The 23,897-nt window shown below is 40.7% G+C and overlaps 3 protein-coding genes across 10 annotated transcripts in view; 2 read left to right on the top strand and 1 right to left on the bottom strand.

Annotated features, from left to right (window-relative positions):
- Positions 1-3,829: 3,829 nt before the first annotated feature.
- Positions 3,830-13,195, top strand: LOC124303685 (sodium-coupled monocarboxylate transporter 1-like). Of its 2 annotated transcripts, XM_046761197.1 has the most exons (14): positions 3,830-3,996; positions 6,189-6,348; positions 7,049-7,114; positions 7,263-7,382; positions 7,544-7,698; positions 7,785-7,925; positions 8,391-8,499; positions 8,657-8,766; positions 9,207-9,390; positions 9,661-9,747; positions 11,181-11,365; positions 11,941-12,124; positions 12,246-12,299; positions 12,914-13,195. In XM_046761197.1, exons 1-13 carry the CDS (start codon positions 3,863-3,865, stop codon positions 12,291-12,293), a joined length of 1,683 nt encoding a protein of 560 aa, XP_046617153.1. In that variant the 5' UTR covers positions 3,830-3,862; the 3' UTR covers positions 12,294-12,299; positions 12,914-13,195. The 2 variants fall into 2 exon arrangements, with proteins under 2 accessions (XP_046617153.1, XP_046617152.1); XM_046761196.1 differs by lacking the exons at positions 11,181-11,365; positions 12,246-12,299; positions 12,914-13,195 and having other exon boundaries at positions 3,834-3,996; positions 11,941-12,067.
- Positions 12,561-16,593, bottom strand: LOC124303687 (CCR4-NOT transcription complex subunit 9). 4 transcript variants are annotated; one of them, XM_046761201.1, is made up of 4 exons: positions 16,575-16,593; positions 15,395-15,786; positions 14,913-15,307; positions 12,561-14,697 (listed from the first exon to the last, which is right to left on the bottom strand). In XM_046761201.1, exons 2-4 carry the CDS (start codon positions 15,719-15,721, stop codon positions 14,496-14,498), a joined length of 924 nt encoding a protein of 307 aa, XP_046617157.1. In that variant the 5' UTR covers positions 15,722-15,786; positions 16,575-16,593; the 3' UTR covers positions 12,561-14,495. The 4 variants fall into 4 exon arrangements, with proteins under 4 accessions (XP_046617157.1, XP_046617158.1, XP_046617156.1 ...); XM_046761202.1 differs by lacking the exon at positions 16,575-16,593 and having other exon boundaries at positions 12,561-14,357; positions 14,469-14,697; positions 15,395-16,489; XM_046761200.1 differs by lacking the exon at positions 16,575-16,593 and adding an exon at positions 16,013-16,487.
- Positions 16,594-19,841: 3,248 nt separating this feature from the next.
- LOC124303681 (mucin-5AC) overlaps positions 19,842-23,897 on the top strand; it is a 51,469-nt gene continuing 47,413 nt past the window's right edge. For all 4 annotated transcript variants that reach the window (XR_006907960.1, XM_046761191.1, XM_046761190.1 and 1 more), the window contains exon 1: positions 19,842-20,203. The gene's annotated coding sequence lies outside the window, so the exon portion shown is untranslated. The remainder of the gene's footprint in view (positions 20,204-23,897) is intronic.

Here is a 23,897-nt window from a genome sequence, read left to right as displayed (position 1 = left end):
TATAATCACATCCGAATTTTAGCTAACGCGGAATTGGACCTCCGATACGATTCTATATCGCTCGAAAGGTGAAGTAAAGTGGAAGGGAGTAAAATTATGATGGATCGTATATTGAGGAGATCGAAGACTCGGTTCTTTTGAAAGTCGAAAGGGATAAAAAAAAAAAACCTCGTCCACGGTTATTTTATACCCTCGATGTACGTATATTTTCTTTATACCTTTTAATGCCGAAGTGAAGAAAGAAGCGACGTCTCTTTCCAACGCGGCGGCTTGTTTTGACGTCGTCCTCTCGATCAGTCGCGAGACACTCCCGTTTGATTAAACAATTTATCAGATTGTTTCAATCCGTCTTGATCCCCGCCCCCGTCACGACGTGCGTAAGCTGACGATAAAACGCGATCGAGAGAAAAGATGCGACGGTACAAAACCCACGCTGATTCGTCCACCACTCTGCAGGGTGCAAAGTAATTCCGGAACACATGTGTTTGGACATCTTGGCAGGGAATTTGAAAAAACAAAGTTTCTATTTACACCGCTCGACTGTGAAAAAATCGCATCAGAATTTTGCCCGGAAATATCACTAGCTCGATATAATAACGATGAGAGCTTTCGGTGTTCCGGGATGTAGCTGAAGATCAGATTGTACAAGGGTGGAAAGAAGAGCGCGTTCCGTTCGTCGTTAGATCTTCACCGTCGACTGGCTGGCAGATCTCTTCGTACATCCTCGACAGTCGCGCAAATAGGCTCCAAGCGGGGTCTACTTATCTGCTCCAAACACCGAGGGCCGTTTTTTTGGGATCGAGCGAAAGCTCGGTAGCTACGACGGGCGATGCTAAATGAGCCGAGAGTGATGCCGGAACTGGGGAAAAGCTCCTATAGCGAAGAAATTGAACCCCGAAGGTTGATCGGCTCTCAGTTTAACTGAGGGTTTGAGACGCTGATGATGAGACGGTCAGCGGATCAATGGACTCGCGGGTATTTCGACCTCGAGTTTAAAGGGGTGGAAATGGAATTTAATATAGCTGAATAACCCCGTCGGATCGGTCTACGCAGGTTTCTTTGAAACACCCCAGTACCCACTTCGGATATCATAATCAAACGATCGACTTGAAGTGCTGCATAGCTGTGATCAGTGTTACCGGGTAGGTATAAAATACTAGAAGCCTCGATTGATAGAAGGAGCAGAATGTCGAATTTTCATAGATGCGATAATCGGATTCATGAAAGTTATAAACGTGGAAAGTCCTGGTCGGGAAAATTGTAAATATAGAAAGTCGAAATACAGAATGACAAAATATAGAAAGATGAAAACACAGAATAGCAAAATCGAAGACTTGAATACGATTCTATATTATCAAGAGGAATTCTGACAATTCTACAATTCGATATTCTATGTTCCGATATTTCTTTTCTTTTACTTTTCCGTACTTCGAATTTCTACATTCTAAAAATTCGATATTGCGACTCTTCAACTTTTTGGTCTTCGTATATTTTTAAACTCCATTCCTATTACACAGTCCTCAAGTATTTTCATTATTCAACGTAATCGAATAATATGGTTTTGGAAAACGAGTTTGGGAAGTAGCTGTGACCGGGTGTGTGTTACTATTTTCTTTTTTATCATTTTCACTCCCACCATGTTTTCCAGTTAGTACAACAAACGCAAGTATTTTTATAGTGTACAACACGAGTATCGAGTGAAACGACTCTCCGTCTCTCGTTTCAGCCAGTCGAGAAGGAGATGGACAGGTAATGAAATAAATGGGGAAATCGACCGGGCCTCGACACTCGATATCCCATAGTCAACAAAGGCAGCGAAAAAACGATAAAAGACAGGCTCTCCGTCGGGCAATAACCATTTATCTAACCATTACGAAAATAGAGCTGGTCTGAAAGAATGTTGTTGCGTGACGGTAGCTTCTGCGTCTGATAGCGAATATATCGAGTAGCAGCAGCAGCGAAAAGCTTCAGCGGTCTGTACATCCCTTTAATTCCATTCTTTGAACCGCACAGTCACAATGTCAAGCGGTCAACTCATCCCTGTGATTTCCGTTTTCCACTTTGCCTTTGGGATCCTTCGCCCTCTCGGCAATTCTCTCGTTTAATTTTCATGTATTCTCGGTTAACGACGATCCCTCGTGTTCTAGGTACTGTTCCCGTGGGAAAACTCCACGCTGACGAAAAAGGCGAATCTACCCCTTATAACCGGGGGGTGTGCTCTGTACGGGTAAAGGGCGAACTCGGCCTACTTGCAGAAAGCAAACCTCGCGTTGAGGTCCGTCGTGATATCGATCCGCTCATCGACACGTTCACCCACCAATTTATGCAAAATCATCGTCACCCTTTTCATGACAACGATTTTCCTTTGGCGCCGTGTCGTGCCGCGTATCTTTTGCAAATTACGAACTCAGACGTTCATTGATCCTTACTTAATTTCGGAATTAACTCCACCAGGGGATGGTATAACGTTATGTAATAAGCCTTGGAGCCCACCGGAAGATGGGAAGGTACGTCGTACTTAGCCATTCAGAATTTGACTCTATAACCGAATTAGGGCAGGTATAATCATGGGCACAAGTCGAGAAGACCTGCAGGGATAATTATTTGACCCGGTGTAGGGATCGTTATATTTGATGAGACTGTTATAAAAGAGAGATGAAAAATCGATCCCTTCGTTAACCCAACGGCGGCGTTTCAGTTTTCGAGATACGTGTAGCGGGTCGTTTAAATGCAACACTTTTATACATGTATCATTCCAGTTTTTTAACTAAAGTCCAAACTTGACGGTAAGCAATTCTTCTTCGCGTAAGCTTTGATCCGACAGGAATATGGACCTACACCTGTGTACAAGTATGTGTGAATGTATTGTTCCCAGAAATGATGAGAAACATACATTTGCTCGTCAAAGATTTCCTCGTGTACGATTGAAGCCAGCAGCAACTCAATTTCCGGGAAAACAAATCCGACCCGCATTCGGAATTCGGGAAAACGGTTTTATTGTTTAGGCTGACTGATCGCCCTTCAGGGCGAAGATATCGTTGCACCAACCACGTTGTGCCACTTACCAAATAGCCTTTTCGTTCCTCTTCGTTGGGTCGATAGGAATGAACGACATTGTTGTAGGTACCTACATTCATCTTGGGAGGTGGCTTGAGGAGTGAATTAGAATCGCTTCGAACGCGAGTTCGGTGACTCGTTTCCAAGTTCATCAAGGAAATTGCATCAATCTCCCGATGTCGAGAGAGAGAGAGTACAGTATTTCCATCGAAGACCAAACATTCGGTATTCAAACTTCCGAATACAGGACTTCGCGGACATCCGAAGACATCCAAGCACCAAACTTCGTAAGCAGTCATGAATTTGGGGAATAAAACCATGTGAAGTACCGTCGATATGTAGGGCACGGTGAACGATGTTAAACAATTACAGTGTCGTGAACACGTACAAAGTGCGTTTGGATCGTCGTGTGGAGAATGCGTTGCGAGCCGGGATACGTCTGTACGTTGGACAAGCAACGCGTGTTTCGTATGTGTGACGGCCAGAGTAGATGAAGAGCCGAGTCGGCGATTATTCAATCAGTGTCCAGTGCCATTTTAGACTTTGCCTCCATTCATACGAGTCAAAACACTGCCAGCTGTCAGTGTGTCTCGCAGTTTCCATTCATCCAGCGTTGTCGTTACACGCGTTGATCCCTCGCTAGGTGAACCGTGATTGGAAGAAGAGCAAGCTGGAAAAAAGTCACCGGGAACAAGGGGACTCGTTGTATAAAAAGTGCTCGGCTGCCGATCGAGACGCATCGATGGATGCCGGCAAAGTTCAGACGAGGTCCTTCGACGTCGTCGATTGCGTTGTCTTCGCCGGGATGCTGGGTGTATCGGCCCTCATCGGCGTATACCAGGCTTACAAGTCTAGGAAAAACGTGAACGCCGTTAGGGAATACCTCGTCGGTGGACAGAACATGTCCATATTTCCCATAAGCATGTCTTTGATTGCGAGGTGAGTTATGATTTTTAACCGTTTCAAGTGACGTCGACATCAAAAGCCTTGCGTAGCAAGACCTGCTTTAGGATGAATAGGCAAAAACCGTCTTAATCGAAAATTGGGAAATGGTTTCGTCGCGACAACGTTCAAAGTGATGGAACTCTGATGTCTCCTTTTCCTGCACGGTTAGAAAAAAAATGTACCAGCAGGTATGCTAATATTTTTTGAGTTTACTCGACGATTTTTTAATGCATCATGCTGAGTGATAAAAAAAAAAACTGAAAATTACAAATTAAACGTCGATACGACCATTTAAATTCTAAAATCACAAAAATCTTTGTCATATTCACTAACAGAAATGTAACAAATAACACAATTATAAAGCGGACTTGCCGAGACATTACGTTTGGTTAAAATTTTTCAATCAGTGTAGCTTTTCCTTGACACCCATTCGTCGTTGAGTCGTTCCAAAACTATTCAGGCTCTCTGAATGAATCAACCCCTGCTCGCGAGTACATTTTCAACGAACTAAAAAGTGTTCTTCGTAATAAGTGTGTACTTCAGATGAGCATACTACCAGTATTCCATACCTGGGTACATATTTGCCAACCTGCAACCCGCGTGGTTCTATGAATCGTAGGGTGCACGGTTATTTTAACAAAAACGGAGCCCGAGAAACTTTAATTAGAACGTAGCATGATGATCGCGATATGTGTGAGAAGTTTTCTCTCTCTTTCTCTCTCTCTCTCTCTCTTCGTATATATTCAGAATTTTGAATGGCCTGTATTTTCCGGTTCGCGTACCTAGCGCATCACATATCTAGGCTCATCAACAGAAATAACGGAGGAAAAGACTGACTGAGAGTTGAAATGGAAAACTTGTCAAGCGATAAAAATTTTCTCCTCGCAGTCATGACACAACAGGACTGCTGTTTAGGTTGAAAATATAACGTGTGTAATAGGGTGATCCTTACTTAGGGTGATGATGATTTTTTTTCAGACCACCCCCCAAATCAACTATAAATAATTCAAAAACAATTTCACAATTCTTTCAGATTTTTATATCAATTCTAACCCGTGCCTGTAAATGGATGGATATCACCGTTTAAAATACACTTGTTTCAGATACATTCTCAGCATATATTTTATTGCAAGAGTGACGATGTTCGAATCAATCTGTAATTGCGAAGATTTAGTGAGTATTAGTACTACTATCTGAGAAAAAATTCACATCATCGTACCAACCAATCTCGATGAATTGCACACTCTAGAAATTTGACTTCTTCTTTTTATTTATAAGAAATGCAATTGTTCATATTCCCTGGTACGATGATGTGAATTTTTTCTCAGATAGTAGCACTTATGCTCGCTAGAACCTCACATTCATGGATTTTTTCGAACATTATTACTCTTACAGTAAAATATTTTAAATTGGGAAATCCTTCCTCTTACAGGCACGGGTTACAGTTGATATGAAAATTTGAAAAAAATTGTGAATTGTTTTTGAATTATTTATAGTCGATTTGGTGGGGTGATCGGGAGTAAATTCGTCAACATTCCAAACGAGGACCACCCTAGTGTGTAATGTGTAAAACAAAATATTAACCATGCTTGTTTCCTATTGATAAAATAACCTATTTAGTTTTATGATTATCAAGAAGGGAGGGCAAACAATTACTCTTCATGTATAATATAGTACGATACGGGAAGAGAAAACAACGTAGGTTGTGTGCTTTCGCTTAACGACGTTATGGTCGTCGAGTATTCGAGGGCATTGTCGAGGTGTAGGTATGGATAGGTACGTAGGGACAGTATGTCGTATTGATTTAGCAGTTACATCCGCCTCTATTTGTCTCGCGTATAGCAAAACTACTAACGGCGCTAAATTAAAATCGAGTAGGAATGCGAGGTGAATTTTAATTGACTGCTCACGTAAGAGGGTGGGTATCAACTGCGTCCTCTGCAGCTGAGACCGGATCGGAAATTCATGAACCGTGATGCAAATTTTCCCGACTAAAGCGGAGGATGCACCGGATCGAAGGAAACACGCTCGATCTGCGGATAGTTAGTTATCCTAGAGAATTTTCGAGTCCGTCGTATATTTGCGAAAGCAATTTTTTACAACAAGTAAAAATTTACAGCGCTCGTTCGTTTTTCGAACACCTTGATGATCGAGAAACAATCTCATGACAATTTTTTCCGCTTCAGCTACATCTCGGGTATCACTATACTGGGAATACCGGCTGAAATGTACGTCTATGGAACCCAGCTGTGGTGCGTTGTCATCCCGGATTGTTTCGTGTCCCTGACGATGGCCTTCGTCTACTTGCCAGTATTTTACAAGCTGCAAATCACGTCGTCCTACGAGGTGTGAAATTAGAAAAAGAAGCTAAGAGAGAAAGAGAGAGCCGAAACGATATAAAAGAAGGAAAACGAAAACCCGGGGAGAGAAAAATCAATTCGACTTATCGCCCGCGGAAGATGTTTTTTTATTTTTTTATTATTTTTTTCTTTTTATGCTTTCTTATTTTATTCTTTTTCTTTTTTCATATTCGATCAACGAGTCACGCCTCGTCTTTTTCTCGTGTCGATTGTTTCGCGAAAGCTTTGAAACGTTTCCCTTTGTACCGTTTAAGAGAAAATATTTATTTTTCTTTACACTGTTTTTTTTTTTTTTTTTTTTTTTTCACTTCTTTACGACGAGGGTTTTCGTACTGTTCCAACATAACCTCTTCTCTCCCTTCTTCTTCTTATTTTTTTTTTTTTTTGATCGGAAGGGGGTGTGGGGAGGTAAGATTTTTCTTGGCTTCTTTTCACGATTATTATTATTTACATTATTATTCCAGACGTGTCTCCCCCGTACGGAAAGCTCATTTTCCAGACCTCAAATTTTTGACGTTTCCATTTAAACCATACGTATAACGCTATCAAATACAATATCGTGAAAACGATCTGTGCTTTTCCTTTTATCAGAGTCACACCTTAGCTTGGACATTGTCAAAGACGGTATGACTGAAACTCTGGTATATTTCACTTGAAACAAAAAAGTCACGGCCTCTTTCTTGCAGTATCTGAATTTGCGATTCAACCACGTGGTGCGACTGATGGGCTCGATCATATTTATCATCAAGATGGTGAGTCTCGCTTGATAAGAAAGAAAAGAAAAAAAAAAAAAAAAGGAAGAAGAAGAAACGGCAAGACGAAATTTTAATTTTCTTCCGGAAATTTCGTCCCGTTTCTCATCCCCTCACGCTCCTTTTAATATCACAAGTCGCATTACAGTTGCTCTACATTCCGTTGGTGATCTACGTGCCTGCGTTGGCCTTCAATCAGGTCACAGGCATCCAAATTCACCTGATCACGCCGATCGTATGCGTAGTCTGCATATTCTACACGACCCTGGTGAGAAAATAGACGAGCTATTCTTCAATTTTTTCATTTTTTTTTTTTTTTTGCTTCATCCAACGTAAAATTTAATTCACCACTCAAAAATCGTGGGGATCACTTTCCGCGTCCGAAGGCATCTCGGGCCACTTCATCGATTTACCGAAATGGGCTTTCAGGGTGGTTTGAAGGCCGTCGTATGGACGGACACGATACAGACGATAGTGATGTTCGGGGGCGTGATCGTCGTCATTGTGCTGGGAACGGCGAGGGTCGGGAGCGTCCAGGATGTCTGGCAAAGAAGCTGGGACAGCGATAGGATTGAATTTTTCAAGTACCGATACCCGAATAAGAATTTCCATAGTAATGGACCGTCGGTCCCTTGCTCGAATAAAAGAAACCCCACTCGTGTCCTTTCAGCATAAATCCGGACCCTACCATCAGGCACACCTTCTGGACGGTTGTCGTCGGGAATTACTTGAACTGGCTCGCGTCCTGCTCCGTAAATCAATCTATGGTGCAGCGTTGCTTGTCGATGCCGAATCTTCGCAACGCGAACATGTGAGTGTGGATAATTTTTGCCGTTTTCGACAGGGGATGGGATGGATTGGGACAAGAATGAGACACGTTTTAACAGTGAACGTCGGACTCGGCAGTTGAATCGACGTGACATCGGCAATTGGTTATATAGTTTCACCGGCTTATGAGTCCGTATCTAAATTACCATTTATATTGAAGTCCTTTAAGAGTAATGCGTCCGAGGGTTATATTCGATTCAATTTCCAAACGAACTCTCAGCGAGTCACCCGGCTGGAAGTAACTTTGTTCGTAAACTTTTCCAGGGAAACTGGGATTGGAAATTTTTTCCGAATCTCAGCCCAAGTGTAAGACACGTGTATACGATCCACCAAAATTAATATGTACGCATACGGAGCTTTGGTCCGTCGGTAATTTCTTGGACGTTAAATTTACGCTCCCCGCTATATCATTTTACTGTAGCCATTAATGTGCAGCTCGTTATTTCAGCACGATCGCCATTATGGCCGTAGGCATGGTAACCATTGTCTCTATGAGCTGCTACACCGGACTTGTCATATACGCGGCCTTTCACAAATGCGATCCCATTACGACCAAGGTAATTCGTCTTTTCGCTGCCTCAGGTGTACGCTTTGTGTATCTATTAAACACGTATTCTATGCATACACATCTATGCAACAGTTATACCTGTATCTACCTTGCGTCAAGAAATTTGTTAATATAATAAAGGAGCGTCATCCGTCTCTTCCTTTCAGCAAATAAATAAGGCGGATCAGCTGCTGCCGTTTTTCGTCATGGAAATAGCCGAGAGCGTTCCCGGGCTTCCGGGCCTTTTCATATCCGGTGTCTTCAGCGCTGCTCTAAGGTGCGTGCAGGCGGGGTGACACCTCTGTATACACACATTCAAGAGCGACGGACGTCATTCGTTCGTTCCTCGAGTCGCCACGTGAAAGATACACTGTGAAAGGTGGAAAAAAGCACAAAGAGAAAAAAGAAAAAAAAATTTTCCCGATATTTGTCAAATATTTGCAGTCAGTCAACCGTCGCTGCACGCGGATTGAAAACATATTTTCGACTGGCTCGCTGCTTTCAGACAGATTGGGACCAGATTCGCGTGAAACATATCACGGGCCAACGGCATTGTTTAAAAAAAAAAAAGATTTAAAAAAAGGGGAAAAAAAAATATTCAAAACGATAACCATTTTGACTCGCTTTTAATTTTTTATTTATCTATTTTTCTCACCCACTTGGATCGAACGGAGAATCCTCCGAGCACTTCTGTCATTAGCTGATTTATATTTGCAGCACGATGTCAACCGGCTTGAACTCCATGTCCGGCGTGATCTACGAGGACATGATTAAACCCTTGATGAAACGACCGCTCGGCGACACGGCGGCCAGTCGAGTGATGAAACTCACGGTTGTCTTGATCGGGACTATTTGTGTGGGCCTGGTATTCCTTGTGGAAAAGCTCAGCAGTTTAATTCACGTAAGACTTATGGAGGTCGGAGCGTCGCGTCGGCGGTTCTCGTGTTTAGAATGAATTTCTTCCACTTGAGAGAAAGCGTATAATAAATTTTCAGCTTTGAAGAAAAAGCGTTCGGACCTTCGAAAATGGAATATTATACTTGTAAGGGCGAGATGCGGTTCTCTTTCACGCCTCTTCGAAAACTCCGCGCTATTTTATTTTGCCTCGTTCTATTGTCATGCACGTTTCTTTTCTTTTTTTTTTTCTAATCTGTCTTTCTCCTTTTTCTAGGCTGGAAAAAGTTTGTCTGGAATTACGGCTGGACCATTGCTGGGTATTTTTACCCTTGGAATGTTTTTTCCCTACGCAAACTCGGCGGTAAGTAAAATTTGAAATTATACAGACGGTTCGACGAACACTTGGTGTGCATAATATATATGTATATAACGGGCTGTTGCGTTTCAATTATGAAGGATAAAATATATGCGCTTCATTTTTCTCTCTTCTTTTCTTCTCGCACGCGGAGAGTGACACGTCGAAAAACCGATTGACAAATTCAATGTGTCAGCTCTGTAAGCTGGGAGCACAATTAATTCGCTCGATCCTTAGACCGGAAGACGTACAGGTACAAAAAGGTTTAGCGATTGAGATTCATTACTCCTGAAGACATCACGTTCAGCCTAAAAAATTCGAATTCGATTTTAGAATAATGATTTCAGTGAAAAATACAAACTTCCGGGCGCTGTCGGACCTATTCGCGACTGTAACTACTTAACGGTAATTTCCCGAAGCTTTCTCCTGGTGAAAATGATTTCTACGAATTTTTAGGGAAATTGGGATATTTCGTACAATTTTGTACAAAAAATTGTTTTCCTACGAAATTTTTAATATACATAGTTTCTCTGAAAAACTTTTAAATCTACAAGATAGTACAAGTTTGTAACGCAAAATTAACAATTCTTTGCGAAAAATTATGCATATTTACAATTTTGTACGAAATAATATACGAATTACTCCAATTCCTGTAAAAATTCGTCGTAATAGAAATTTTCATCAGGGTCGCGTCGTCTCACGATTACTGCAATTAAATGATCCAATCACATCCTACAGTATGCGAAAATCGTTTACATTATTTCGACTTCTTCCACGACTTGGACCTTTGACATATCGCTTGCAACTCTGAGATCCAAGATATCGGGACATCGGATCGATATGGCGCCGAATGATCGATCAGCTGATCGTTTCGAGTAAATAATAGGAGCACCGAGGCACAGGAAAACTGATGCAAGATATCAGATTCGTGATTTGTTTCTTTAAGTAAATACAGTGTGTCAATATGATCAAATATACGGTGAAAACGACTTTTATAATTAATTACGACGCTATTGAAGTAGGGTTATGGTTCTTGCCAGCCACCCTCAACGCAACCTCATTCTATGCATTATACACACAACGGCAAACTCCGTTGTTGAACCTGTTCGTCCCAACTTTCCACCTTCGTAGTTCTCGTTTTATCGAGTGAATTATGGAAATGCGTTTCAGCCAGGGAGTTTTAAGTTGGCCGTTATACCTGTAATATATATACCTATATATATAGGTATATATATATATATATGGTGGGAGAAGAATGAAGAAAGGTTTGAATGAAGTTGAGGAATATTTAAAGTGGAAACAAACTTTAACGCGGCATCTTTATTCAAAAGGGATAAGATAATCCGATAAATTACCACGTAAATATAGAACATTATACAGCAAACCTCGAGACTGCAGAAATTCGTATCTTTTGACGAACAATACTGTTTTATCGACAGGGCGCCCTGACCGGTGGAATCGTTAGCGTGTGCTTCGTCGCCTGGATATCCTTCGGTACTCAAGCTGCCATATCCAGTGGGCAAATACATTTCGTACCGAAACCAGTTTCGGTGGAAGAATGCTCGGAACAGTTCAAAAATATCAGCTTTCAAAATTCCACCACAATACTGGAAAAGGCATCAAGGTACCTTTTATTTACCAGATTGTGTCAATTGTGCTTTGAAATTATATAAACTTCATTTCTTTTCAACATTTCGTCATTTTAGGCTAGTTTAAGCCAAAATTGCGTACAATTTTGCAACTAGAGTAACAAGGGAGAGTAAAAAGATTGCAAAAAAAGTAATAGCGTGTTATTAGAACCACACGGTAGAAGTGAAACTTCTTAACGTAGTTATGAGGTTTGAAATGAGGAAGAATTAGTGTCAGTTATAGGTTTAATATCATAAATAAGACATTTTCTTTTTTTTTGTTCATAAGTGAAATTCTGTTTTAATCTGCTTCTGCTTCTTCTCATATTCAGTCACGCTTTCTGTTGACTGCAAATCGCTGAAAAATAAACCTTCCCAAACAGTTTGTCTCATTTCCCTTTATAAATGATATATGTAGGTGTAAAAAAATGAATAGAGCAAAATATGCCAAGAGCTAAAATATGTACACGGAGGAGATTCATCTTTGAATACATACGCGACGCGTTCATTATAATAATGTGTAGCGACCGAGAATACGCGACATATTTGATTCGAGATATATTGCTTTCAGTGAGGCGCCATTCTTCCTCTACAGAATGTCGTACTTGTGGTATACCTGGGTTGGATTTTTGGTCGCTATTTTGGTCGGGCTACTTGTGTCTTGGATTACAGGCCCGAACAAATACAGAGTTGAGGACAAGAATTTGTACACACCCGTTATACATAAACTTTTGACAAGAGGTTCAGGTCCCACGGTAAATAATTATTGTATGCCTAAGAACAAAACCCATCCAAGAAATAATTATTCGTGGAAATGCGTAAACAAGATTTACAGTGTACAAGGATTAAATTTGGTTTTCTCGTTTTACGTTTCAGAATATGACGGAACTCGCAAAAGTGAATCAAGTAGCCGAGACGAGTTGATAATTAGTAACACATTCCGATATAAGTAACGAATAATTAAATTGTCGAATAAATTACCGCGTTTTACTATCCCGTCGAACATGTAAAACGTTTATTTTTTTATAGTCATTTTCATTTTATTATCAATAGTTTTTTGCGATATACTGTAGTATGTAATATATAAATATTATGTACGTATATATAATATATATGTATAGATTTTTTCCATATGATAGGAATTTTTGGACAGGATAGGATATGTATGATGATAATATTAGCGAGCCGATATAATTAAGAAAATCGTATAATTAATTGCAGACATATACATATAATATTTGAATCTGAAAATTTTAACCAATCAATCAACTGTATATGCACAAACATAGACATCGATATGTATAATGCACGCCAATCACCAAGAGCAGCATTAATCTTACATCAACTTAATATTATATATATCTCTTACTAGCTGCAGCATGACTTTCTCACGTAATATCTTTATACACAAGTATACATTGCTTTAATAACAATTATTATTATTATATATAGTTAGACTAGTGATATATATTTATATATAGATTCATAAAGTCAATAAACCTATTGAATATTATTTCATCTTTGCGTTGTTTTTCCTTTGCTAGGAGAAAATCAGAGGGAAGAACAAGAAAGAAATTGGTTAAAATGTCAATTTTGGCTATCTCGGCGCACCCAAGAGTACACAGAGCATGCAAGGTACATATTTTATGCTTATAATCATACTTACATAATATATATATATATATATACATGTTGAACGAATTTTACAATTTACTATACGTAGAAATTTGCACACACTGTTGTAAACGCTGGCATAGTCCCGTGAATAATTTGTAACTTCCTTTCAATAATTATACCAGCATATTAATATCTGCATTATGGGCGTGCACCGGGTTCTAAAAATAATAACTATCGTAATTATAATGATGCGATGCGATTTAGGAGATTTTTATTATGCATTTGAAAGAACCGCAACTATACAATTAATTACCCCTCCTCATCCGATCTAATTCGCAGTTCTGCAATACTCTTCTTTCAAATAATATAAACACATGAAATTGAGACCATCGCTAATTAATACAAAGTGTTTTACAGCTAAATGAATGAAATTATTATAATAATAAATTGTGCGCTTAAGTAAGATACACAGGTAATTTTCTTTAAGTAAGATCTTAATGTAATAATGAAGTAACGTGAGCTATAACGATGAAATACTCTTTTTAATCTAAGAGATAACCCTGAGCACTGGCTACTATTCAATATTTTAAAATAAGAATATTTGTAATTTTTGTTATTGTGAACAATTTCGGTAAGTAAGTCAAAAGTGTTCAATTCCATTGTATGTTTGTTTTGATTATATATTTTTTTTTATACATGTATAGAGAAACATATAAAATAATATGAATGTAAAGAAACCTCGCAAATAATATCCTCACGGTAGAATTTGTATAACAAGGAAAAATCGCCGCTGCTGCCAATCACAGAACTCAAAACTAGATACGCAAATTTTCCCGATGTTAAAAATTATTTTGCGATGCGAAAGCTTACCTCAAACTCAATACAATCAATGAATTCATTGAAATTATTCATAACATGCTGTTTCTCAAGAGCGTGAGAACATAAATTTAATGTACAAATATTTCATGTCTGAACGCATTTATAGCGGAATTGTTTTAAACACGGGCATCCGACAGTGATGTTGGCATACTTCGAAGTGGCTGCACAATTTTTGAAAACTTTAGGAACATGATTAAAAAAAAAAAGAAAAGAAAAAAAATTATGACCAAGTAATAAACGACTATATTCAGAATGGTACCAGTCATTATTCAATAATCATACCAGTAATTTCTTCATATTTTTACATTACCGATCACTGTTGCTACAAAACAATTGTCTTTCTTTTTTTTGTTTTTTTCTTTATTTACTTCACTATTGTCTTGTCAAATTTCAATAATCTTGCCAACTAAATCCTTACAACGGAGAATCGATCCATTTTTCTTTTTGGCCAAAATATTTCCCTCACGTGGCAGTGTGAAGTTGTTATTTTCACTAAATAAGAAAAATAAGTTTATAACTTTCTTACCCTATGTAGTATCTTCACTGCTTTCTCTTATCAAGTGGCACTTAATTCAACAGTCATTACTAAAATATCATTTCTACCTCACGATAGGAAAATTATTAATCAGTCTATGATGTCAGGGGTGACATGCCGATCGTCCTGGGATCTGGTTGCCCTGGCTGATTTTGAGGCCCTGGCTGAGGTCCAGTTTCCAGGTTCTTAAGTAACTGATTCAGCCAGTGGGTAGTAGATTTGTCTTCTTGTAAGCAGGTCGCAAAAGTATTATCTCTGAGTTGATCTGGTAAGCATTGCCTTAACGCCAGAAGTGCTCTGTAAAAAAATTAAGGTAAAAACACCTCAGAGCCATAAGAAATTCCAAACCAATCGTAATCCTTCCACATAACAATCTTTCGTCAAACCAGTTTATAATTGAAACAGTTGAAAAACAAAGCAAAGTTCTACTTGTCTTTGAATTTAAAACTCTATAACTCGATCTTGAAAATAAGAATCAAGGCTGATAAACTTGCCAATCTATAAATACGAACCTGGGATTGTCCGATAGCCTCAAGTAACACCTAACAACGTGTTTGAGGAGTCTGGCGGAGGGATCTTTGGCCAAGGACAGAACCATTTTTCCCAGGATCATAGCGACGTGGCTGAATCTGTCGTAAGTTTGACATATATACGAAAGTCCGCTATCGTCGAGCAGTATTTTCTGGAGTATAAACGTAGCGACTGTTTTACTCAGTTCAGAACTGCTCTCCATGATCCTCAAACAGAGCGGTATTATTTCGGTGGTGAGTAGAAACGTGATTACTTCTTGCTCATCAGTTTTAACCAGCGCTCCGATCACTCCAAGGCTGGTAAGTCTCAGGTACTCAAAGGGTCGCGTCTTGCTCGTGGTATGCAAGAACGGATAAAGGAACAAAGGTACGTGAGCCTAGGAAATGAAAAGAAATAACCCGTTATTAGGACGTTACAGGAATGTTAGCGAACCGAAGACTGGCTTCCGAGCAATTTCTATCACCTGCAGAAAAGCAGACCTCGTCTCAGGGTGACTAGCGACGCATTGAAGGAGAGCGAGAGCATTGCAGACTCTGTTGCTTTGATAGGCAGTGAGCGTAGCTGGGTTGATGGCAGGGTATATGTTGATAATCTCCTGGAGCAGTGCAGCAGTCGTGCCAAACGAGTGCCATAGCATAGGGGCGAGGTCCGGAACAACTTCGCGCTTCTTGCTCAGCTCGAACAAGGCGTTCTCCCGTGTCTCAGGATTAGACAATTCGATAATCCACGTGTATACCTTGTCGGCGTCGACGGTTGCCTGCAGGGCAGCCGGACTCTGCTGAGAACTCATTGCGACGAGATTCGTTCCTGGACTTATTCAGCTTGTAGAAAACACTGAGGAGGTGAAGATCGGAGCTAACCAAAATGGAATCTGGGTTATTTTATCTTCGATACAATCGTGCGATAGAAGAAATGACGAAGGTCTAATTGAGCACGTTTAAAATGAGCAATTCGAGATCAGATGACGCGCCGAATGTTGTCACAACCGTTGTCTGTTTACTTTGAAAGACCACATTTTACTCGGAGATCATCGGTTCATCGAGACATCTCGAACCAAGTGTTATCTTTGATTATACGTTACCGCTGTGGCCTCGGCATATGTCGGTAATACGGCCAGCTTTAAAAGGGACGCTAAGAGTTCGGGGAGCGTTTTTTGAGCGCAGATCAAACCACCTCCGTCGAACAGCAGCGAGGATTTTCGGATATCTGATCCGCGCGTTTCTGCTCTGCCGCGGAGATTTTGAGGTTAGGATTTCCAAACGGACAGCGGGCGGTGAATTACGCGTAAATTCCGGTGTCCATATTTGGCTCACACTGAAGCGATAAGAACTGTTCAGACGTCGCCGAAATACTCGCGTAAAAGGTGGGAAATTGTTCCTCTTCAAATTATATACTTTTAAATCTCAACCCGCACCGAATATACCGTTTATTTACGACGCAATCAACGCAACGCTGTCCAAAAATAACTTTAGTAGCTCGTCGGCACTCGTCGGCAGCGTTACATATGCATCAACGTGCGAGCATGTGTGTGTGTATTGCGTAAAATTAAGTCAGCTTTGGGCCACCAGGTGTTCCGGACATGTTGGGTTGTCTCCGACGAAGCACGTTGCGCTTGATGGTCATTCCTTACATAAGCTATTTACAGAGAAGAGCTTCGTAAAGCCACAATCGCATTTTTCGTTGATCCAATTTATGAGCATCCTCTGACTCGAAATAGGTTTTGACATTTCGTTGTCGACATAACTGTGTTGACGAAAGTATTTGAAGACAACTGTTACCTCTGGGCAGATTTCGTAACAAGTGGTAAGTCAGCGTGGTGAGCCTGCGGCCGTAAGGAGCCCCGTCACCGATCCGCTAACTTCTTTATCGGCGAGCGCCGTTTGACACGCAACTCCATAAGCGCACTAAATCCCAGTAAGGTATTATGTAACAGGTTTTAATTAACGAATTAATTAAGTCCAGATTCAGCCCGTCAATGGAGATTTTACATACTCGTAGGTGATAGAAAATATCTTGCAGTGAATTTCGAGATTACATGGTTCGTCAATCGATTGTAATACTGCGGTAATATCATTTGTTAATTAATGTTGGCGACGTTCATCTTCGACCACTACAGTGGCACTTCTCTTTTATAAATATGCTTTGCACTACCCATTGCTTTCATGATGTTATCGACATGCGCTTACCGACCACGGACCTCAAGACTTAATTCCACAAATCTATTTCGTGCGCTAGATGGCGCTACGAAAACAGAGTAGTAAAAACACCAACGTGGACTCGTTCAGACTCCTCGCTGCCGCTGATTCTGAATCAGGGCTGTTGATTTTCACTTCACTAGCTGATATTTCACCGCACATTTTATACTGCGATATAAAAAATCACTGAGGAACTGCCTCCGTCTCAGGCCTCAAAGTTCTCCCTGATTTCACGTCACCCTCGCGTTTAATTCCCTGCTTAGAACTACTAATTGTAGATCAAGGCTCTTTTCAATTATGAGGACTGGCTCTCTAAATGTTGTATAGAATCAATCAGGAATTATTTGATTTTCAAATTTTTTAAAATCAAGATTCGATTCGATCAATTTCACTTCACTTCCTCCACTCCTTCGGTTATTTGGAAGTATCCGATGATGATCGGCTACCCTGTGAATTTGAGACGGATCGGTTCTACGGTCTTCGAGATATCCTGGTAGAGAGTTTGAAAAAACCGGTTTCAACAAAAACTGCTCTGAAGCTTTACAAGGAGCGTACGTCGCGGTTCATTGACATGCTAATCGAAAACTAATTACCGCGGCAGGTATTACGCAATTAAGTACACATACAATTTCGGACAAAGTTAAAATTACAGCTGATTTTGTACTTTCGTGAGAAACCCGTTAACGAAAATAAACGAACCGAGCAACAAATTCTACCCGTATTTCCGACCACAGAATCGTAATTGTACGATTATGAATTGTCATATTGTGTAAATTCTTGAATAATCCGCAAAGCCGAGACGGTTATGCATGCAACATCGGAGGCCCGCAAGGCCGCTCAAGGATGCCGTCGAGGGTTCAAGGACGTTCGAAGACTCCTGACGTTATTACACGCATGAATGCGTGAAGGAGCACTGCAGCGGATACCCGAGCAGCGTTATAGAAACGGGGTAAAAATTTTCTCCGGTAGAATGGGAGCAAGAATAAAATAGTAGTTAAACCGAACGATCAACTTGTCTTTATTGTGTAATTATCTACAGCCGCATGAGCAAACCCCGCATACGGCATGAAATCGTCGAGTATAACAACCATGATTTCTACACCAAAACTGAAAGTAGGAATATTGAGAATTCGTACGTACGTACGTATAGTCCATACGCATCCCTGCGATTCGAATTCTCAATAAATCCGTTTTTTGCAGGTATGAACTAAAAAAAAAAAAAATCCACAAGTCTGATTAACTACCCGGTATAACACCGCAGACAAACGTTGGCCCTTACGGATGGGACGCAAATCTTATTCCACGTCATTTATTTCTCTGCAATTTTCAATGCAGCCAACAGCAGATGGGACGCCCCTAATAACCGTCGCACGTACCCTACGACAATTCACATTGTGCGCACAATTTACAGCCTGTATAAGTATAACATATCCTGGATCGCGTCCCGTGCAACGGAGAGCTCCCTCTAGAATTTAAAATTGTTCGATACAGTTATTTTGTTTTTCTTATCATTGACGAGTGGGTTATTGGTGGTCTAAGAAATGCAGAATTTCGATTGCAGTAACTTCGGCCGCCATCTTGGATTTATGGAGGATGTTTGTTTATACGAAATAAGCTGTAAATCGCCCATTTTCAACATTTGATCAAAAATGGTCGTAACTGAACTTTTAAACCATAAGTTAAAGGTGCAGGCAGCCAAAGCTGCTGCAGAATTCGATCGAAATTTTGGATTTAGACTACCGATGACCTACATATCCCCAATGATTATAAAAATAACTAGTGGCATCGAAAAATTGCAATTTCATGGTTTTTTCTTTGTAGATTAGCAGCTGGTCTAGGGGGATAGAGCGGCATATTGTAAGAAGAAATGCGTGTTACGTCTACAAGCCACGACAGTCAGCTGTTGACGGGATTGCAGCTAACAATAAGCGCGTTGCACCAAAGTCAGCGCGTCGCTGAACAGCTGCGAGTATAGATCGCTCGATCCAACTAATACAGCCATATTCATACAGTTCGACCTATACAAAATATTCTCATGACGGCAAACGATCATTCCAGATTGAACATACGAAGTGCACGTGATAAGAAGAAAGAAAAAATGGAATCCGAATAGTGTTTGAAATTAATCAAAATTATGAAATCAAAAAACAATTACGTGCAAATTTTTACCCAACTCGGAGAAATTTGAATTATTGAAGCAGAAAAGGAGTTTTTCCGTACGAGTACAGGGATGATTGGGAGAAGCACGTGGACACAGAGTTGCCAAACGAAGAAAATTTTTATTAAAAATTCAACAATAAATATATTTCAGATGACGATTTAATTAATGCACACGCGTGTGAAGTTTGGCAAAAGCTTGGAATGTATTTCCAAGCTGATGTTTTTCAACATTACCGACAAAATTGAGAGTCCGATCGCTCTCTCAGGAATTTCAGGCCTTGAGGGTCGATCGCGAAATGTGAAATTTCGGAAGTCCTTCATACTTTTCCTCTTCTCCGTCGTTTTCTTTCCGTTGCAGGTATAGTTATCGGGATCGTGCGCCGCGGGGGGCGCAAGGCGACAGGTATATCGGCGTGTGTAAGTGCATCGCACACATCGGCCGACATACCTGGATCCCACCGAGTGGGAATGGCGTCAGTACGCCGGGCGGGGGGCGAGGTGAGGTGAGAAGAAGTGGCATGAAAGCGCCGAGGGCAGGCCGCTCAGAACCGACAGTCCAGTGATCGCGGCCCTGACGAAAGGAAGTCCGTAACGTGCGTCGATCTAGCGTCGACAGCGAGCCGCGCGGCCTGAAGCCGGGAAAAATACCGGTTGACGTTAGAAGCGATTAATTATTTTTCGCCGCGAGACCCAACGCTAATTATTATCTTCACGGTACTATTAATCGTGGAGCGGGTTTTGTTGGATCAGAGTTATTTACGCAGCGCCGCGTCACACGGAAGGAACGGTAACAGTGCAGGTGGAGATATTTGGCAGGGGAGGGGGACGATATCGAGGAAGGGTGTGTGCCACTCAGGATCGAGGAAAAACCGGAACGCCGGACGGCCAGCCGTCCAGTCCGGTAAATCTACACACAGGTACACTTGTCACATATGTACATATTCATGTATGTTATACATAGAAAGGTGTTTCTCTCGCCACGGTGGATTTTTACGACGGCGTGCCAATTATCATGGAATTGTGCGCAAAATGCACTTTCAGCTCAAAGATCGCGAGTGTTGTTTGGGGATACACGTGAAAAGTTGTTGAGGAATTATGCGAGATTCTATCGACATTTTTCACATACGTACAGCGTAATTAAAACTGTTGCAATTTCTTTATTTTTTTTTTCTTTCTTTACAGCTTCATATGTTATTATCGTGAAATTTGACAGTGAAACTATACCGACAGTGAAATTTCCGAGTTGTAGACAGAATTTATTTCGCCAAGATTATGAGACACTCGTACATAAATATAGGTAATTATCGAAGTGTTCCGTGGAATTCATTGCGTTTGTGTGCGTAATTGGCACATGCGAATTAGTTTACGGGTTGGGTATACCAAAAACTAGTTTTGTGTAAGACTGGTTCGTATGATGATGGCGGTGGAACGGGTATGACATTCTATACCAACCGCGTACTCTATGCCTTCTCTATATCAGGTGGCGAAAATCACCTACCGTGCAGGCTACCATATAATACAAACTCCGATCCGCGAATGCGAATGACCCGTTTTTGTTACGCCGTGGGAATTGGGCGCACACTTTTATGTACTCAATTAACCGAGGAGCTGGCTTAATTTGAACTCTCGTGTCGTCGTGATCACCTGGATATACTATACACGCGGTGTAGGGTATTAGTCTAATTAACGAATCACCAAAGTGCGTTCGGGAACAGGGTGTGTTTTAATCCGGCTGTTGAATCACTCCGGTTACGGTGATAAATTTTCCCAAATCACGGAATCCCCCAACGGGGTTCGTAAAACTTGTAAAAAAAAACACGCGAAGTGAGATAATCGCAGAGTTAAAGAGGAACTGGAACACTTGAGCATCGGGGCGCAGTACATCTTTTTTCGTAACCCAATTCAAATGATCTTTCTCACTTCTCATATATGCGTGGTGAAAACTGACCTGAAACAGTAAACCAGACGTAAATACCGGCTCGGTCTTTGTTTTGAAACCGGCCTGCTCTCGAGATTATCGCTAAATCTGTTACCGGAATTTAAACAGACACCCCGAACCATACGTGCATATACACGAGATTCGTAACTCGCTTTCGCCGGTTGTGTACATGGATATTCATACACGCATACCGCGATTGCGCGAGTGTAAAAGGTAACTGTAATTCTGATTCAATCGTTTACTTCATTGTACCTACGTGTAACAAGCTCTCTTGAAAAGTTTAGTGACAGCGCCACCGGCATACAGTTCGAAACCAATTAAATAACCAAGACATCGCTGCTATAATAATATTATTACGTTCGTTGATTGTGAATCTGAAGCAAGATTTTTTAAATTCAAAATGGCGGACTTATTATGGCAGACAAAATTTTTTATCGCCCGAAGCAACCCTGTGCTCAGATTTTTGTGCAAATTTATTAAATTTTTCAAAGTTTCGTTGCCCATTTTCAGTCCGCCATCTTGAATTTATACGATCTTATTTCAGATCGTAATCAGCAATCCGATAAAAACCCTCAGGTTTTCGTTCAGATTCGATCAAATTTGAAATTTTTACCGCCATATTGGATCCGCCATCTTGAATTTTCAAAACCTAATTTCAGATTCGTAATCGGCAACCCCGAAAAATCCCAGGATAATTATATTGTTGTAATAATTCTCTGGTGGGATTAGACGATCGTGAAAGGACAAGATAGTACACGATCGTCGCGAAGGTTAAAATAGTATGTGCAATGATGAAGACGTCGTTGTATTTCCGTGAAATTTAAGTTACGGATGAAAATCCCCTCAATTAAAGTGCTGCATTCCGGGTCTCGCAAGTCATTAGGAAATTAAGGCGCTGCTGAGTGAGCCACGTTACCATTTCCCCGCCTCGTCCGTCGTTACGCCCGCGTGTAGAAAGTCGACATGCATGTGTACAGTAATATTCATTAATGCCTTCCCCTTCCGGCTACCTTGTTTTCGGTCCGAAAAAAATTATGACTTCGATTCCATACGAGTTATCTAACAGTGACTGACGATGCAGCTGTCGTGAAAGATTGGAAGTCATTGCCACATAATTCGTGTAGAACCGAACTCGCATTTTGTTCCGGACCAGAAACAAGGTAACCGGAGGGTTAAAGAGTTATCTAATACCTAGTCAGGAGACCGAAAGAAAACGAGTTTTCAAGGATTTTTCATGAAAAGAATTTTCAATTTATTAATACAAAAATTTATGACACACATATTGGGGTAATATTGAACTTCGTTCTGATTTGTTGTATTTGTAAAAATGATCATTTTTAAAGCTGCTATAGCCGATCTCCGAGAGCACGTCTAAAACGAGGCGTCTTGCGGTGAGCAAGATATCTCTGGACTGGATCTTCCGAAATGAAGAAACAAAAAAGATATTCAGTTAACACAAGACATTATCTGGTCTTGTTCGAAGGAATAAGAAAAATATATATTTTTAACAAAACGGCGGCTTTTCAAAAAAAAAAAAATCGATTATCCATAAAAATTTCGCCTTAGTTTGTTTACAAGATCGAAAACATTTATCGGCGAGAAAAAAACCTTCGATCAAGAACTGAAAAATATATTCATAAAGCCAGTGTAAAAATCTGAGACTGACGGGTTCAGCCAGTTTTCGAGAAACCTTGCTCACCGACTTTGAAAACATAGTTTTGAGAAAAACGCGTTCAACGTTTCACAAGCACTTTCAAACGCTCCGGGGCGTCTTTGCGAATGTGCGCGTAACTTCGAGAATATTTGTCTGCTGGACGTGAAACTTTCTGTGTATATACTTTAATATATGTATGTAAAATTACGAAAATGAAATAAAAAATAAAATCGATTTTAGAAAAATCCTGGTTATAGGCGTAACCCGAGGCGTTGAATGAATATTAATATAAGCCTGATGATGCAACAGGGGTAAACAACACACGCACGCATCGTCTCCTTGTGACGTAGACGAACGATGGCGAGAGAGAGACGCCTCGCGCGCTCGTTTTTAGCCGCCGCCGCAAAGCTTAGCGGAAAAAGAAACGCGGTGGCAAAACATGTGGTTCTAGAAACAAAGTTTGCGTACGCAATATGTGCTGTCGCCCACATAGTTGGGGTGTCAACAGGGACGAAGGTGAACCGTTTTTCCCCCCTTCGCGCCGCGGAAAAGTAAACAAGATTGACACCAGTAAAATGGCGTCGGGCCCTGTTGAGGGAGGGGGGGTCGCATTCAACGGGACCGTAACACCGTCACCGCAAAAATCGAACAAGGTTACGCCTGCCTGCCGGGGTCGTTCGATTTTTAAACGACGTCCTTTGATAATATCTTGTCGCAGATAAAATACGGGTATGTTGTTGCACAGATGTGAGTGAATAATTATTGAATACGTTATTACATCTAATCATCCATCCAGTATCTATCTACGAGTATAGCTGCATGATCTACAAGTAGATTTTATCGGTGTACTTATATACAGGGTGTGACCGAACTTCTAAGTGTCTGACCCGGTATTGATTTCATCTTGATGAGGAAAACCGAAAAAAAACCGGGAGAAAATTGATTGGAAAGCTGTACGTTATCGCAAAAAAACATATTATGTGACGTAAGTTTCACTATTATCGTTTATTTATCTCGT

This window comes from Neodiprion virginianus, chromosome 4 (genome assembly GCF_021901495.1).
Source record: "Neodiprion virginianus isolate iyNeoVirg1 chromosome 4, iyNeoVirg1.1, whole genome shotgun sequence".
NCBI classification, from domain to species: Eukaryota; Metazoa; Arthropoda; class Insecta; order Hymenoptera; family Diprionidae; genus Neodiprion; species Neodiprion virginianus.
This window is presented reverse-complemented; position numbering and strand designations above follow the sequence as displayed.